The 15,865-nt window shown below is 32.9% G+C and overlaps 2 protein-coding genes across 2 annotated transcripts in view; one reads left to right on the top strand and one right to left on the bottom strand.

The window, feature by feature from the left end:
- LOC126881119 (N-acetylneuraminate lyase-like) overlaps positions 1–260 on the bottom strand; it is a 29,776-nt gene extending 29,516 nt beyond the window's left edge. The window contains exon 1 of the mRNA XM_050645174.1: positions 182–260. The gene's annotated coding sequence lies outside the window, so the exon portion shown is untranslated. The remainder of the gene's footprint in view (positions 1–181) is intronic.
- Positions 215–8,968, top strand: LOC126881120 (uncharacterized). Its single transcript, XM_050645175.1, has 2 exons — positions 215–717; positions 5,771–8,968. The coding sequence occupies exons 1-2, from the start codon at positions 317–319 to the stop codon at positions 5,904–5,906; spliced, it is 537 nt and encodes a 178-aa protein (XP_050501132.1). The 5' UTR covers positions 215–316; the 3' UTR covers positions 5,907–8,968.
- Positions 8,969–15,865: the final 6,897 nt, after the last annotated feature.

Raw genomic sequence — 15,865 nt, 5'->3', positions numbered from 1 at the left:
CATTGTATCATGGCATTTATATACTTCAAAGATGCATGGCCCTTATTAATAGTCATTTAAATAAAACAGCAAATGTAACTTTTATTTAATTCCCCTTTTTCTTTTTTGTTTTATTGATGTTTATTTATAAAAATGTTATTAAAATAATTAGCTACATTAAATAAAAAATAGACCATCTGACCTTATTGCTACGAAGAAGATTTTAACCTGTTTTACGTATCTGTCATATTTATAAATTTTTAGTTTGTTGCAAAAATATAGTGTGGATTTTACGTTATCATTAAAAATGTTATTTTTTTATACAAAACAGTAAACAATGTCTATCAATCTGTTTCTATACTTATTAATGTTTAGTTCAGCTATATGTTTGACGAAAGGAACTAGTGTTGAAAGAATACCAAAAAAGAGTGCACAATCTGACAATACAGACACAAACAAGGAAACACATAAAGAACCTGCCGTTCAGATATCCGCAAAACCGGCAAAACCTGTCACCCATTCAGATTCTTCATCAAGTGTCAAAAAAGATAGTGTGAAGCAAACTCCACATAATCAAACTACTTCAGTCACTAAAGCAGAAAAGGTCTTAGATGGAAATAATGACGTCCCAGAAAGTAATTCTGCACAAGCGGAATCGGGAGCTGTGATAAGAGGAGTTTTAGTTTTTGGTGGATTAGGCTTGATATTTTTAATATACGTAGGCGTTAGAACATACAGGTAATTTAGGATTTAAAATATTGAACGAATTTGCACCTATAATAACCCATCCTATTGTTTTAATTCAACTAATAAGCAAATATCTTATATGAATCACTGAGTCGTTTACACTTCATTATAGCATAAATAAACATACATTTTTATGATTCCTTATGAGGTGATTTTTATTACCTGAAATTTCTCTTGTTCTGTTAAGACTTTGTCATCAATAAATTTTTTTGAATTATGAATTTATTGAAGATAAAATAGGCAAATGTGACATTTTTATTAACCCCTAATATATGCGCTCGACTCTGACACCAGCGCAGGTTACTGGCAATTTTGTACACACTCAACTAGGCCTAGGCCTAAAAGGCCTGTTGCGCTTAATAAATAAAAAATATCAATTAGGACACACGTGACCATTAAATTTTAATCCCTAAATTTTTTAAGCACTTGCGAAGCTGGTATTTGTATAGAAACATAAATATAAATACCAAAATAGTGGTATCTAAATACCTTTTTTTATTGCCCAGTCGGTGTTAATTCATTGTAATATAATATTTATTTACCTAGAACCTTGCAGTCGGAACCATTGACAATAAAGAACTTGCATAAAATTTTATATTCAAAAAAATGTTATAAATCACAGAACATAATTTAAAACATGGATCAAAGATAAAAAAGTTGTTTTTGTGACATCATATGATATGGTTGTGTGTTTACATCTGCATCAACAAAGTAAACAAAATTGTATATAATTTTAAATTAGACATAAACGTCAGTAGAAAATAAGTTTGATCGTCGATAGAAAACTTATACTTTTACAAAATGGCACTAAACAACACTTATAGTGTTTTCTGTTATTTTCCATAGTAAACCTTCTTTCCTTTCCTTCAAAAACTGTATCAAACTCCAATCTCAACAAACTGGCATATATTGTTGCAATGAAATACAATAAGTGTCATTAGAATATAAATATTTTCCCTTATTCCATGATGATGAGCTGGCCAAATACCCAAGTAGGTGGAGGCCAATAAACTAAAGAATAAGAAGAAGAATATACCTAAATATAACCATAAAGTTCAACTTTGTGATGTCACGGGTCGTTTGAACTATTTTAAATTTTAAATCACAGAAGATTTTAAATTTGTACTTCTAAGTTATTATGAGTTTTTGAAGCAAGAAATTTTGGAAATCTCATTTTTAAACAAAACTGAACATTATTTTGTAATAAAAAAAATGTGCAAGTTCCCTATTGATAGTGAATTGTCAGAATTTTGTTTTTATACAAAGCGTTAGTGTATTTGAAGCAGTTAGTGAATCATGTTTTTTCTTTATTCTTATAACTTTACTCTTATAATTTTATTTTTTATACAAATTTGGTATTTAGGGTTATTTTGTCAATAAATCTTTTTATATGCAAAAAATTATTTTAATTGCTTTGGTTTTCAATATCAACCATAATGATACTTACCACAGTAATTTTTAAATAGAATATACAGAGTGTTTCATTAATAATTATCCATATAGTAACTGAAGAAACCTTATCACAAAATACGAAGATTTAACCTAAAACACTTAAATAAAATGTGGTTCCTTACTGAGTTGCAGGGTGTTGTATCTAAAAATTTAAAAACTATTTTTGCTCAGAATTTTAAAACTATTCGACGTATCCTTTTCATACTTGGCAGAAAGTGCAACTACTAGACACTCTACTAAACTATGATAAACAAACGTTTCTAGCTACTATCAGAGGCGTACTACAGGGGATGGTGAATGGTTGACCCTTCTCAAATTCTACGCCACTGGAGGAATTACTATTTTAGTGCCATTTTTAGATTCTACAATACTTTCTTCATAAATAATATACTCTTCATTGGTAACAATAAAGTCATTAGTTTTCGAGATATTTGAAGTTAAATATGAAACGGCACAGTTATTTTGATTAGTTTATGATATGATTCATATTATGATCAAAATTTAAAAATTATTTGTACCCAATACTTTAAAACTATTTGGCATATCCTGATCATACTTGGCAGAAAGTGTAGGTACTGTACACCCTACTAAATTAAGATAAATAAACGTTTCTAGCTACTACCAGAGGCGTACGACAGGGGATAGTGGCTGGTTGACTCTTCCCAAATTCTACGCCACTGACGAAATTGCTATTTTAGTGTAATTTTTTGATTTTGCAATAGTTTTTATGTAAATAATATACTCCTTACTCATAACGATAAAATGATTAGTTTTCGAGATATTTGAAATTTAAAATGAAACGACACAATACACTGATCAAAATAACCATTTCGTTTCATTTTTAACTTCAAATATCTCGAAAACTAATGACTTTATCGTTAGGAATGAAGAGTATCTTATTTTCATAGAAAGTATTGGAGAATTCAAAAATTGAACTAAAATAGCAATTTCGCCAGTGGCGTAGAATTTGGAAAGGGTCAACCATTAACTTTCCCCTGTCATACGCCTCTGGTAATAGCCATAAACGTTTGTTTAACATAATTTACTAGCTTGTATAGTACCTATACTTCCTGCCAAGTATGAAAAGGATACGTCGAATAGTTTTAAAATGCTGAGCAAAAATAGTTTTTAAATTTTTAGATAAAACACCCTGTAAGTCAGTAAGGAACCACATTTTATTTAAGTGTTTTAGGTTAAATCTTCGTATTTTGTGCTAAGGTTTCTCTAGTTACTATATGGACAATTATTAATGAATATGTGTAAATATGTGTATATTATTATATTATACTATGAAAATAGAATTTAATAACTCCCCTCACACCCAGGTAAAGTAAAGATGCTACGCCAATGAAAATATATTTTATTCAATTTAATTATATAAAAACATAACATTTAAACTTTAAAAAAAATTCGATCATCTTTTGACCAAAACTTCAAAATTAATGTGTACATTACAGGGTTAGAATTATATTACTAAATACATCCATACTAAATAGATCCAGATCCAGTCCAAGACTGAAAAAGAAAAAATTGAAAAAATGGATTTTTTACCTGATATTAAAAAACTTAATGGAGAATCAAAATGGCGAATGTGGAAAAGCAAAATGCTTGACATGTTGGACTACCAAAAAGGCTGCTTAGATGTGATAGATGGCAGGTTAGTGAAACCTAGCCCTAATGCGGAAACAGCAAATGAAGCTGAAAAGAAAGAGTAAGAAGTCAAAACTGATTTTTATTGAAAAACAAATAGTTACGCAAAAAGTTTGATAACTAATGCTATCAATGACATTTATGTCATGTTTTTAAATATGGACAGAGAATCAGCTTTTTATGCTTGGCCCGCTCTTAAGCAATAGTTGGAAGCCTCCTCCAATGATCAGTTGTTTAAACTTTGCTCAGATTTCTTTTCTTGATGGTGGGATATTGCAGATGATGTGTCAACACATTGCAAAGTTAAAACTAATTTTCAAAAAGCTAAATAACGGACTTGAAATGAAGCAACAAAGATACCAGATGTAATGATTATATGCAAAATTCTACATATTTTACTTAGTCAGTATGAAAGATTTAAGTCTAGTTGGATACTATTAACTAAAGATTAAAACCAAACTTAAATGAATTAGTTTCGAACTTTATGAACAACTAGTTTCTTAACTATGTACAGTTACGATCACTGAATAGTTTACACTTTAATTTTTATAGTGTAATACTGTAAAATTGCAGTGTCGTACGGATTTGATAAATGTCAAAGTCAAAAAATCTCAAAAAGTCAATGCTTGTCAAAGATTTCGCGAGTGTTGAAAAATAAAATAAAATAATAAAATATAGTATTTTTACTACAAAAGCGATATTACGTAGGTCAAAATTTTTGACGTAAGAGAACTGTCAAAACATTAGAATGTGACTTTTCATTATTGCCATATTTATTATAACATGGCAATAATAAAAAGTCACATTCTAATGTTTTGACAGTTCTCTTACGTCAAAAATTTTGACCTACGTAATATCGCTTTTGTAGTAAAAATACTATAAACCGTATTAAGACCATAATCCATTTTATTCAAAAAAACTTCTTTCTATATTTTCCATTTTGTTAATTTTTCCATTTTGATAATTTTATATTATTTTGATTTTTTTAATTTTAATCAACCTATTCTAAGTACACCACTGGCAACGTCACTTTGACGCAAAAGGTGCGTTTAAACGAGGTAAAAATTTAAAAATTCGGCTCCTAGATACGCCAGCCTGTAAACTATTCAATGACCGTAACTGTAGATTTGAAATAAATTTTATCAAGAAGGATTGTCAGCAGGATAATAGCAATTCAGAAGCTCTAGTGGTTTGCCACAAACCAAACAAACGGGGGGTTTGGGGGTTAAAACCCCTCCCAGAGCATATAGAAATATATGTAAAGGATAGTAGGAAAATGTAACTTGTCTTTCACAATACAAAAAAATTTCGGTGCCCAAGCCAACCCCTCCTCCCCCAGATGTAAATTCTATGTGCACCAATGAAACCCACTATGTCCAATCGTTTCTGCAATTACTGTAAAAAGAAAGGATTGGGTCAAAGTTTGCAGAGAAGATATCTGAGGACCTGCAAAAACATAACCTAGCAGTATGCCAGCAGTATGTAACCTCATACATAGCGTTAATTTTGGTGGAGGTGGCATAGTGCTATTTAGTGGTATTTCTTGGAAAGGACATACTGAAAGGAGGTGATTGGGTGAATGACAACTGACATGTACATTAAAAACATTTTAGAAGATCATGTCTTGCCATTTGTCAGCCATATTGGATATGACAAATTCGAGGTAATGCATGATAACTCACTATTAGAATAGTGAATACTTACCTTGATGAGATTCAATTTAAAAATTATATTGCCGCCATATAGCTCATATCTGATTTAAATCAGACACTTTAAAACATCGCATTTGAAAAAAAAATCTATTCCTATAACACTGGGGGGCTAAGGATTACAGCACACAAAATTTCACTTCACATTATAATTTCAAAATATGCAATATTTTTGCCCTTGAGTATATTATTCATCACAGCTCACATTTCAAATTGGTTTACTTATTTTTCAGGAGAAGAAAAATGCCCATCATCAGAAAATATGGTGTAAGAGCAAGAAGATCTGATGTTGAAATGAGACCTCTACCACTAGATGATGATGAAGAAGATGAAACCGTTTTTGATTTATCACACCTTAATAAACCCTAGCACTGGTTAAAATTGTTTTAAGTCAATGTTTATATGTAATGAGTATGTGTAGAATATTACTACTTTTGGGTACTTATTTAATAGTCTATACTCTGCAACTTATAATCATTGATAAATCATTTTTTATTCAAGTTTCATCAATCCTGAAATTGTTAACTATTTATTTTAAATATACAGGGTGTCCCAGACTAATTTAGCCACGCTATATCTCTTAAACGAATAGAGATTTTCGATTGGGATAAAAAGTGGTATATTCTACTTGTAATACACTTTAATATGGCGCGCAAAAAAATCATTCCCTAAATATTCATCCCTTAGTTACAACCCCTAACTTAAATTTTTTTAATAGCACCCTGTATATTTTTTTATAGTTTTGGATGTGGTCTTCTATCGTCTATTCAACACATTTTTTTTAAATAAAATCGGTTCGTAAATAACCAAGAAAATATCAGTTTAGTTTTATTAATTATGTGTCCCAGACTAATTTATCCAGGCTATATTTCTTAAACGAATAGAGATTTTCGAATGGGACAAAAACTGATCTATTACATTTGTAATAAACTTTAATATGGCGCAGAAAAAAATTATCCCCTAAATATTCATCCCTTAGTTACAACCCCTAACTTTATTTTTTTAAATAGCACCCTGTAGGTTAGGGATGAATATTCAGGGGATGAATTTTTTCTAGGCCATATGAAAGTGTATTACAAATGAAATAGATCAGTTTTGTCCCATTCGAAAATCTCTATTCGTTTAAGAAATATAGCCTGGATAAATTAGTCTGGGACACACAATTAACAAAAATAAACTGATAGTTTCTTGGTTATTTACGAACCGATTTTATTTTCAAAAAATGTGTTGAATAGACTATAAAAGACCACATCCAAAACTATAAAAAAATATACAGGGTGCTATTAAAAAAATTAAAGTTAGGGGTTGTAACTAAGGGATGAATATTTAGGGGATGATTTTTTTGTACGTCATATTAAAGTGTATTATAAGTAGAATATACCACTTTGTGTCTCATTCGAAAATCTCTATTCGTTTAAAGTTTAAGAGATATAGCGTGGCTAAATTAGTCTGGGACACCCTGTATATGTAATTTAAATAACCCACACAGGGTGATCAGCATTCTTGTTACAGTTGTTAACACATTGATGCCATATTATTTTTACTAACAGCAAGATAATTACATCTTTATCTACAATGCTTTTAAATAACATACAATATTTATTCTTCAGTGATACTTACTGGCACATAACACATTTTTATTTTTAAGAGCAATAATGACCAAAGATAGTATGTATGCACATATGGCAATATGGGTTGGTTACTTTCAATTTACTTCATTACAATACATTGTTGCTGAGGAAACAATACCTCTTGAGTTATAAAGTCTTCCTTTGTTTAGGATAATGGCTATAGAAAATTACAAAAAAAATGGGCAGATGAGATGCTGTTTCTTTGAAAATAAACCATTGTTTGTATAGGTATTCAAACTATTGAATAAACCCTAATTATTTTTTAAAATTATAAATACAAATAAAAATAAATTCGATAACGAAATAATTCTACAATGGAGACACTGATAAAAAACGCATTAACCTTAATTAACTGTACGTAAAAAGGCACTTAAAATTTCATATTTCAAACTAGTGCGTATGAGACTTCGATTGTTATCAGTTATAAACGCTTATGATCAGGACCCTAAATTGCTGCTCTGAGAATATTCGTTTCGGCTAACACAAATAAACGTCAAATCGAAATCAAAACGTCAAATATTTAATATTAAATGGCAGCTTACTATTTTTTTTTTATTTGAGCTGTCTACCCAATAATATGTATTATTATTAATTATTGTATTCAGAGGTGTAACCAGAATGATCCTAAGGGGGGGTTACATCTACTTGAAGGTCTCTGGGGGATATGGAATAATAATGGTGTTAGTGAGCGTATGGAGCGTAATGGTGAGCGTATAGAGCTCAAAGTACATCCAAAAGGGGGGGTTATAACCCCCAAAACCACCCCCTGGTTACGCCTATGATTGTATTATTAATGAATTTTTTTAAAACTGATGTAATTTACACTGCGCGTCAGAGACAACGGGAGGCCACAAAATTGGTCATTTTTGATGTCTCTAATTTCCTAAACCTGTTGTCCGATTTAAGTGATTTTTTAATATGTTACAGCCTTATTCTTTAACAATATCGCTGTAATAATATTGTTGCTAAACACGTTAATTGCCTTTGTATACTGGGTGTACCAATCAAACTGAGTTTTTTTCTCAAAGTTCGCAACACCCTGTGGGATATTCTAGCATTTATAAAATACTGAAATTAAAACCCAACTATAGCCTCAGGTTTTCTTAACCTTCTGTTTTTTTATTCATTCGCTTACATTAGACCATAAAAAGTTATTCGCTTATGTTAGTATACGGGTAATATGACCCGTATGCTCAATAAATGCGCAATAACTATCTCTTAATAACCTACCTTTCATTTACATATCTCAACCGGTTTTAGAGCAATAAATAAATCGTCAGTTTGTAAGAAAAAATTCAACATCCCGTATCTCGGAAACGAAGCATTGGCGGACATTATGTTTATAAAGCAAACAGTCATTATTTTTCATGCAAAATTACCCCTTAAAGTTTGATATTCTTATTTAAAAACACCCTTATCGATGAAAAACATGGCTAGTTATTAAAGTACCTAACTTTTTTATTATCCAATATAAGCGAATGAGTAAAAAAAATAATGTTAAGAAAACCTGTGGCTATAGTTGAGTTTTAATTTCAGTATTTTATGAATGCTAGAATATTCCACAGAGTGTTGCGAAGAAAAAAAACACTGTTTAATTGGTCCACCCGGGTTTAGGAAATTCGAGACATCAAAAATGATTAGTTTTGTGGGCCGCCCGTTTTCTCTGACGCGCAGTATAATATCAAATTTTCGTTATGATTTTTTTAAATCATGTCAGTTTTAAAACATATCCTAAAATTTCAATCAATTTTCAGATGATTTGGTTTTTTGACAGTTTATTGTAATACCCTATTTTGTGGATAAGACTTTGGAGAAATTTTTCTTCTACGATGAGAGCTTTTTATGTAACCCAAATATCCAGCCCTTCTTACCTGAACAGTTTTTGATTCCTTCTATTGTCCTCATTTCCAGTCAGCAATTATTATTAAAAAATGTGATGTTCTCCTGATCCAACCCTTTACATGACATTGAAGAACCCCAATATGTTTTCATACTAAGAATTTGACACTTAAAGAGTGAATGCCAGACAGTACTTTATATCAGTAAAACCAGCAATTGGAGTTACATTACTGTACTACATTACAAGATTATGTGTCTTAATATTTATTGTAGGAGTGTATTTTTCCATATACAGTATGCGCCACGCTAGTCGACACACGGGTATAGTCGGTTCGCTAAACTCAGACACAACTGGCTAGTGATTTTAGTAAGTAATTTTGCCAATTTGGTAAAATTGGCAAAAAAATAATTATGTACTAAAAGTTAATAATCACTAAATAGTTAGTAATTTTGCCAACTTTGGCACAATTGGCAAAAAACAAAAAAATTACCTACTAAATCACTAGCCAGTTGTGTCTAGTTTAAACAGAGTTTAGCGAACCGACTATATCTATGTAATTACTAGGATTATGGGCTAATGCATGTGACTTTCATGTCTGTCATGTCATGTGACCTTCATGTCATGTATGTTATGTATTTTATAACTTTTACAACTGTTCTATAAACTGTCAACTCTCTATCTTTATATACATTTTCTGACATCCTAGACATTTCTAGGTTATTCAAGGACATCTCGAATATTCTCCAACTTAATAGTTCTTCTTTAAGTTAGATAGATGTAGGATCAATCTGTTTACTTCTTGGCATAAAATTAAACAGTGTAACGAGTGAAGAGTCCAAGACTGTATTAGCGCAATGTGCACGTGTGTCTAGTAGCGTGGCGGTTACTGTATAACAGTTGCTCTAACTCTAAATAATATATAATAGCAAAGTTTTTTGCTTCTCAGATATTAGACTCAAAACTTTAAATTTGTCTGCAGTATGATTAGTCATTGTAACATTTGGTCAAATATTTATGCAATGGTTCAAATATTTGTTTGGGAAATCATTTACTTAAAGCATTATTAGGCATATTGGTACTTATATTTTAAATATATGATAAAGTTGAAGACTGTTTCCTGTTGTGAATGGAATATATTTTTAATAAAGCTTGTATATATTATGTCATTAAATGTAAATAAAGACATTTGTTATGAAAATGATGTTCTTATTTTAATCAATGGAATGTAAACATTAATTATTTATGTATTAAATATGCAATCATTATTATAGATTGGCTTATGTCACAAATATTTAACAACAAATAAGATTGTTCGTTTACTGTGTAGTTACAATAGAAAAGTAAAATTATTTAATGAAAATATGCACCATAACACTATAAATTATTAATCCCATGAAATGGCACAATAAATTTTAAAAGTCCTCATATTAATTTATCTTGCACTATGCAATTTTGTAGAAATTTTGGCTTAGAATACAGGGGTATATTCTACAGTACTATTCAAGATCTCAAAAATGAATAACCATTTTCAATTTCGTTGCAAAACGAAATCATATGCATCATATTCTAGTCCAATCAGAGAGTACAGCAAGCACCTCTACCGGTTTCGAAACTTATTAGTCTCTCATCAGGAGGCACATATGTTGCTCTCTCTGATCCAACCAAAACAAACCCCGGCGTGCAGTCACGGATTGCAACGAACGAAATGGCATAGCGGCAACTGCTAGCAAAAGACTAAGTTTTCAATCCAATGGCTTATAAAACAACATAATGTTATTCTACATCCCACCAGACTGAAAACAATGGGAAGCTTCTCTGGTTACACCTCCGAGGCTTCTACAATTTGCCAGCCATAACGGATGCTGAGACTAAGGAAGATGAGGGAATTTTACAATTTATAATTCACGTCCCATCTGCTCAGCGCGGTAAAGTTCCAACGAGAATAGTTCCCTTCGTACTCCAATCAGAGTAAACATGTAAATCAAAAATGAATAACCATTTTCAATCAGAGAGTACAGCAAGCACCTCTACCGGTTTCGAAACTTATTAGTCTAATTGAGATGAGAGACTAATAAGTTTCGAAACCGGTAGAGGTGCTTGCTGTACTCTCTGATTGGACTAGAATATGATGCGGCTGTATTCGTTTTGCAACGAAATTGAAAATGATTATTCATTTTTGATTTACATGTTTACTCTGATTGGAGTACGAAGGGAACTATTCTCTTTGGAACTTTACCGCGCTGAGCAGATGAGACGTGAATTATAAATTGTAAAATTCCCTCATCTTCCTTAGTCTCAGCATCAGTTATGGCTTGCAAATTGTAGAAGCCTCGGAGGTGTAACCAGAGAAGGTTCCCATTGTTTTCAGTCTGGTGGGATGTAGAATAACATTATGTTGTTTTATATGCCATTGGATTGAAAACTTAGTCTTTTGCTAGCAGTTGCCGCTAGGGCATCTATGCCATTTCGTTCGCTGCAATCCGTGACTGCACGCCGGGGTTTATTTTGGTTGGATCAGAGAGAGCAACATATGTGCCTCCTGATGAGAGACTAATAAGTTTCGAAACCGGTAAAGGTGCTTGCTGTACTCTCTGATTGGACTAGAATAGGATGCGGCTGTATTTTCGTTTTGCAACGTAATTGAAAATGGTTATTCATTTTTTATTTACATGTTTACTCTGATTGGAGTACGAAGGGAACTATTCTCGTTGGAACTTTATCGCGCTGGGCAGATGGGACGTGAATTATAAATTGTAAAATTCCCTCATGTTCCTTAGTCTCAGCATCCGTTATGGCTTGCAAATTGTAGAAGCCTCGGAGGTGTAACCAGAGAAGGTTCCCATTGTTTTCACTCTGGTGGGATGTAGAATAACATTATGTTGTTTTATATGCCATTGGATTGAAAACTTGTCTCTTATTCAAGATCTATTTAAATGAAGCACTAAAACACTGGGAAACATCTTGTTCAGGGATGGAGATCCAACTTGACGACGATGCAATATTTTATACTCATTGTATACAAAATTTTGCGGACGACTGAGTCGTAGTGGCAACAAGCATGGAAGATTTAGAATTCAAGAAGAGACTGTTATTTCAAACATGTGAAGAGTGGGGTCTTTCTGTAAATAGAAACAAAACGCAATACTTATGCATCCGGAATGAAGCAGAAGTTCTAATGGTGAACGAACATGAAATAATCAAGAACTGTGAGGAATATTATATAGGGGAGGGTGGGCCACAATGAGACAAAATTCACTTTATTATTTTTTTTATTTTTTTTTCAGTAGACAGATTATTTTCAAATTTAGTATTCTAGAAACGTTGACGTTTTCTCTAACGTCACATCGTTTTACAATCTACGTTTTACATTGAAATTGATGATCTGTGATTGATTTCAATCAGTTTCATAAAGTTTTTTAAAAATCATTGCAATAGTGTCTCATTGTGGCCCAAGCATGGACACCTGGATTTTTTCAACTTTTGCTTAAAAACTTCAAAAAATCTTCAACATTTGGGTCTTCATCAAGGGGCTTAAATTTTGAAGGATCAACTCTTTCTTGCTGGTCATTATTAGTGTCTGAAAACTTCTCTTCACTGTTACTGGAAGCAGTAATTTCAAATTCCTCGCTGCTCTCACTTGAAACGTAGTGTTCTATGTCTGACTGCCTACAAAAATTCTGTCTCATTGTGGCCGAATGTACAATGTTTTACTCTTTTGTTATTAGGTTTGTTCGTAGAACGATCAGCAACCGTTGCCAACCGTCAGACGCAAGCGCGTTCGTAGTCTACGAACTCGAACTGTTAACTGCGCAGCGCTAACTGTCCCTCGTACTACGAACAAACCTATTATAACCGATTTAACATAGAAACTTAAAATGTAAATATCATGAAATTTAACTATATAAAGATGTGTTATATATGTTAGTTATAAAAAGTAACAGAATATCTGCTTAACTGGGTAATATTTTGTGATGAAATAGGAAAAAAACTTCTGGTGTTGAAAAAGTACTAAAGTCAAACAATCTGTAATAGAGTGATAGCAGCCATTGGTAATATAGTGTTATGGGTAAAGATGAAATTCATAGAACTGCTCATAAAGTGCAGCATCTGTCAAGCCCCGCTACATTTAAATACTTTAACAGTATCATAGTGGCCCGTGTCTCATTGGGCCCACTTTACCCTATTTGGGAACAACAAGAGTAGGCGCACCGAAATAGAGATAGAGCAAAGCATCGTAAAAGGAAAAAGGGTGATCGGATGCCTAAACCCAAACCTGTGGTCAAAAGAACTATCAAACCAAATAAAAACATCTCATCTTTAACTCAATCTTTAAAACTCTGTCGATGCGAAACATGGCAACATATTAAATCCTTCGAATGACGTCTACTTGCATGGAAAATGGACATCTGGGAAAGATCAGCTAGAAAATCAAGGCTTGAAAGAATACAAAATGACCAAATCAGACATGGGAGTCAAGTCAACTATCATAGATGAAATTCAAAGGAGCCAACTAATTTGGTATGGTCATGTAGAAAGAATGAACGATGCCAGGCTGCCAAAACGAATTTTAAAGTGGATGCAAAGGGAAAGAAGGAATAGAGGAAGTCCGAAATAATCCTGAATAGGTCACATTCAGAAGGCAATGTCCCAAAGTGAAAGCAACCTTCACCCTGGCGAATGGAACGACCGGCGAAGCTGGAAACTAGGAACCGAAAGGGGGAGAATGCTATAAAAAAACCGGAATAATAATAAACAAGATAGAATAGAAATATTTATATTTCCATCAATATTGTGGATTGTTACAAATGGCACTTCTTCAATTATAGAAACGTTTGTGTATTAGACATAACCCTGAAGCCTGGTTTGTGTGTTTCCTTTGACCCATGTCTCGTGAGGAGATGTCCACCTGGATAGCTACTTTAAGCCTTTATCCAGGTACCATATGGTCAGAAGTTAATATCCATATTATGGTATACCTATGTTTTTTATGATGTTACTGTGTCCTGATCCAATCATTGCATTACTCACGTTTTCTCGCAGTCTATAATATCCCATTCTCGCCTCACTCTTATAACAATGTGCAGGGGAGGGAGATCCAGTAGAGCCTTAGTTTTCCATCGAGTCCATTTTTCTATTTTTTTTGGCCATCTATTTTCAGGCATTCTCTGAAGGTGTCCATACCAGCTAGTATGGAGTTATGTAATAAATTAACAAATATATATATCAATCGGTTTTAAAACGTCTTGCGACGTTGTCCGATGCCTAATTTCCATGACACTCTATCATCCCATTGGCCCTCTCTAAGATCTCTTGCGCTCATCGCCTTCGTTACTCCTTCTCTCCAAGATTTCTTGGGTCTTCCTCTCTTTCTGCGGTTTGGTGGTACCCATTGCATAATTATTTTAGGGAGTCTTGAGTTATCCATCCTCTGGACGTGTCCGTACCATATCAGCTGTTTTCTTTCTATGTCTGTTGTTAGAGAGCCGTCAACCCCCATTCGCTGTCTTATCTCATCATTACGTATTCTCTCTCTGCGTGACACACCTACTGATCTTCTAAAAGCGTCAATTTCTACTGCCTCCAGTTTTCTTCTGTTGTTTTCGGTTATCCGCCAAGTTTCTGCTCCGTACAATAGACTGCTTTTAATAAGAGATTCGTAGATATTGTGTTTTCTTCTTTTTCCTATTTCATGATTCCACAGTACGCTGTTTAGACAACCTATTGTTTTTCTGGATTGTGTTATTCTTCTCTTTATTTCTTCATCATCTTTCCCCGTTGTGTCAAAAACGATTCCTAGATATGTGTAATGGTCGCAGGGCATGATGATTTCATTATTTTCTAATGTGATGTTCGATAGTTCGGTACCTATTGGCAGGTATTTTGTTTTTTCTGTATTAATTTCTAGTCCCCACTTTCTATATTCTTCTTGTAATTTCCTTGCCATGTACTCTAAATCATCTTTATCGTTTGCTATAACAACCTGGTCATCAGCAAACTGCAATGTATATAAGCAAATCTCTCCAAGGTCTACGCCCATGCCTCTGCATTTTCGTTTCCACTCTTTCAATGCTTTTGCAACATATATTTTAAATAAGGTCGGTGATACACAACACCCCTGACGTAGACCTTTATTAACCAGGAAGCTTTGCGATAATCTGTTTCCAGTTTTTATTTGTGATGTTGACCCTTCATACAAATTTCTTAAGGCTTTTATTAAGGTGACACTAATATTCGTCTGTTGTAACACGTTCCAGAGTTTGTTTACAGGAACTGTATCGTACGCCTTCTGCAAGTCAATAAACATGAGGTGGGTTTCTTGATTTGTGCTTAATTTTTTTTCTATTAGTTGTTTGAGGCAGAAGATATTATCAGTACAGCTTCTTCCTGTTCGAAAACCGGATTGTTCTTCCTCTTGGGCTTTGTACTCCTTCTCAATGCGGTCTCTAATTATTCGTCCATAGGGCTTTTCATCGATTGTCATTTGTTTCGAGCTTCTGTCATGTGTCACATAATATTAAGATATCTACGTCATACGTCTTTGGTTTGTATTATTGTATATACCAATAACGTATGTCGTAGATATATTAATATTATGTGACACATGACAGAAGCTCGAAACAAATGACTGAATGAAAAGCCCTATACAAACGGCTGAATGTACTAGTCACTGATATCCCTCTATAGTTTTCACATTTAAGCTTATCTCCTTTCTTATGGAACGACGAAATATAAGCAATTTTCCACTCGTCGGGTACGGGAGAACCATTTATAAATTGATTTATGCACCAAGTGACGGTTTCAAACAATTTTTGTGATCCACATTATATTGGTTCGGCTGGGATATCCCCTGGTCCTGG

This window comes from Diabrotica virgifera, chromosome 3 (assembly GCF_917563875.1).
Source record: "Diabrotica virgifera virgifera chromosome 3, PGI_DIABVI_V3a".
NCBI lineage: Eukaryota > Metazoa > Arthropoda > Insecta > Coleoptera > Chrysomelidae > Diabrotica > Diabrotica virgifera.
Note: the sequence above shows the minus strand (reverse complement) of the source record. Positions and strands in the feature narration are given on the sequence as shown.

Coding starts and splice junctions, on each gene's coding strand:
- LOC126881120 (XM_050645175.1), top strand. CDS start 317: ATGTCTATCAATCTGTTTCTATACTTATTAATGTTTAGTTCAGCTATA. Junction 718..5,770: donor GTAGGCGTTAGAACATACAG/GTAATTTAGGAT, acceptor CTTATTTTTCAG/GAGAAGAAAAATGCCCATCA.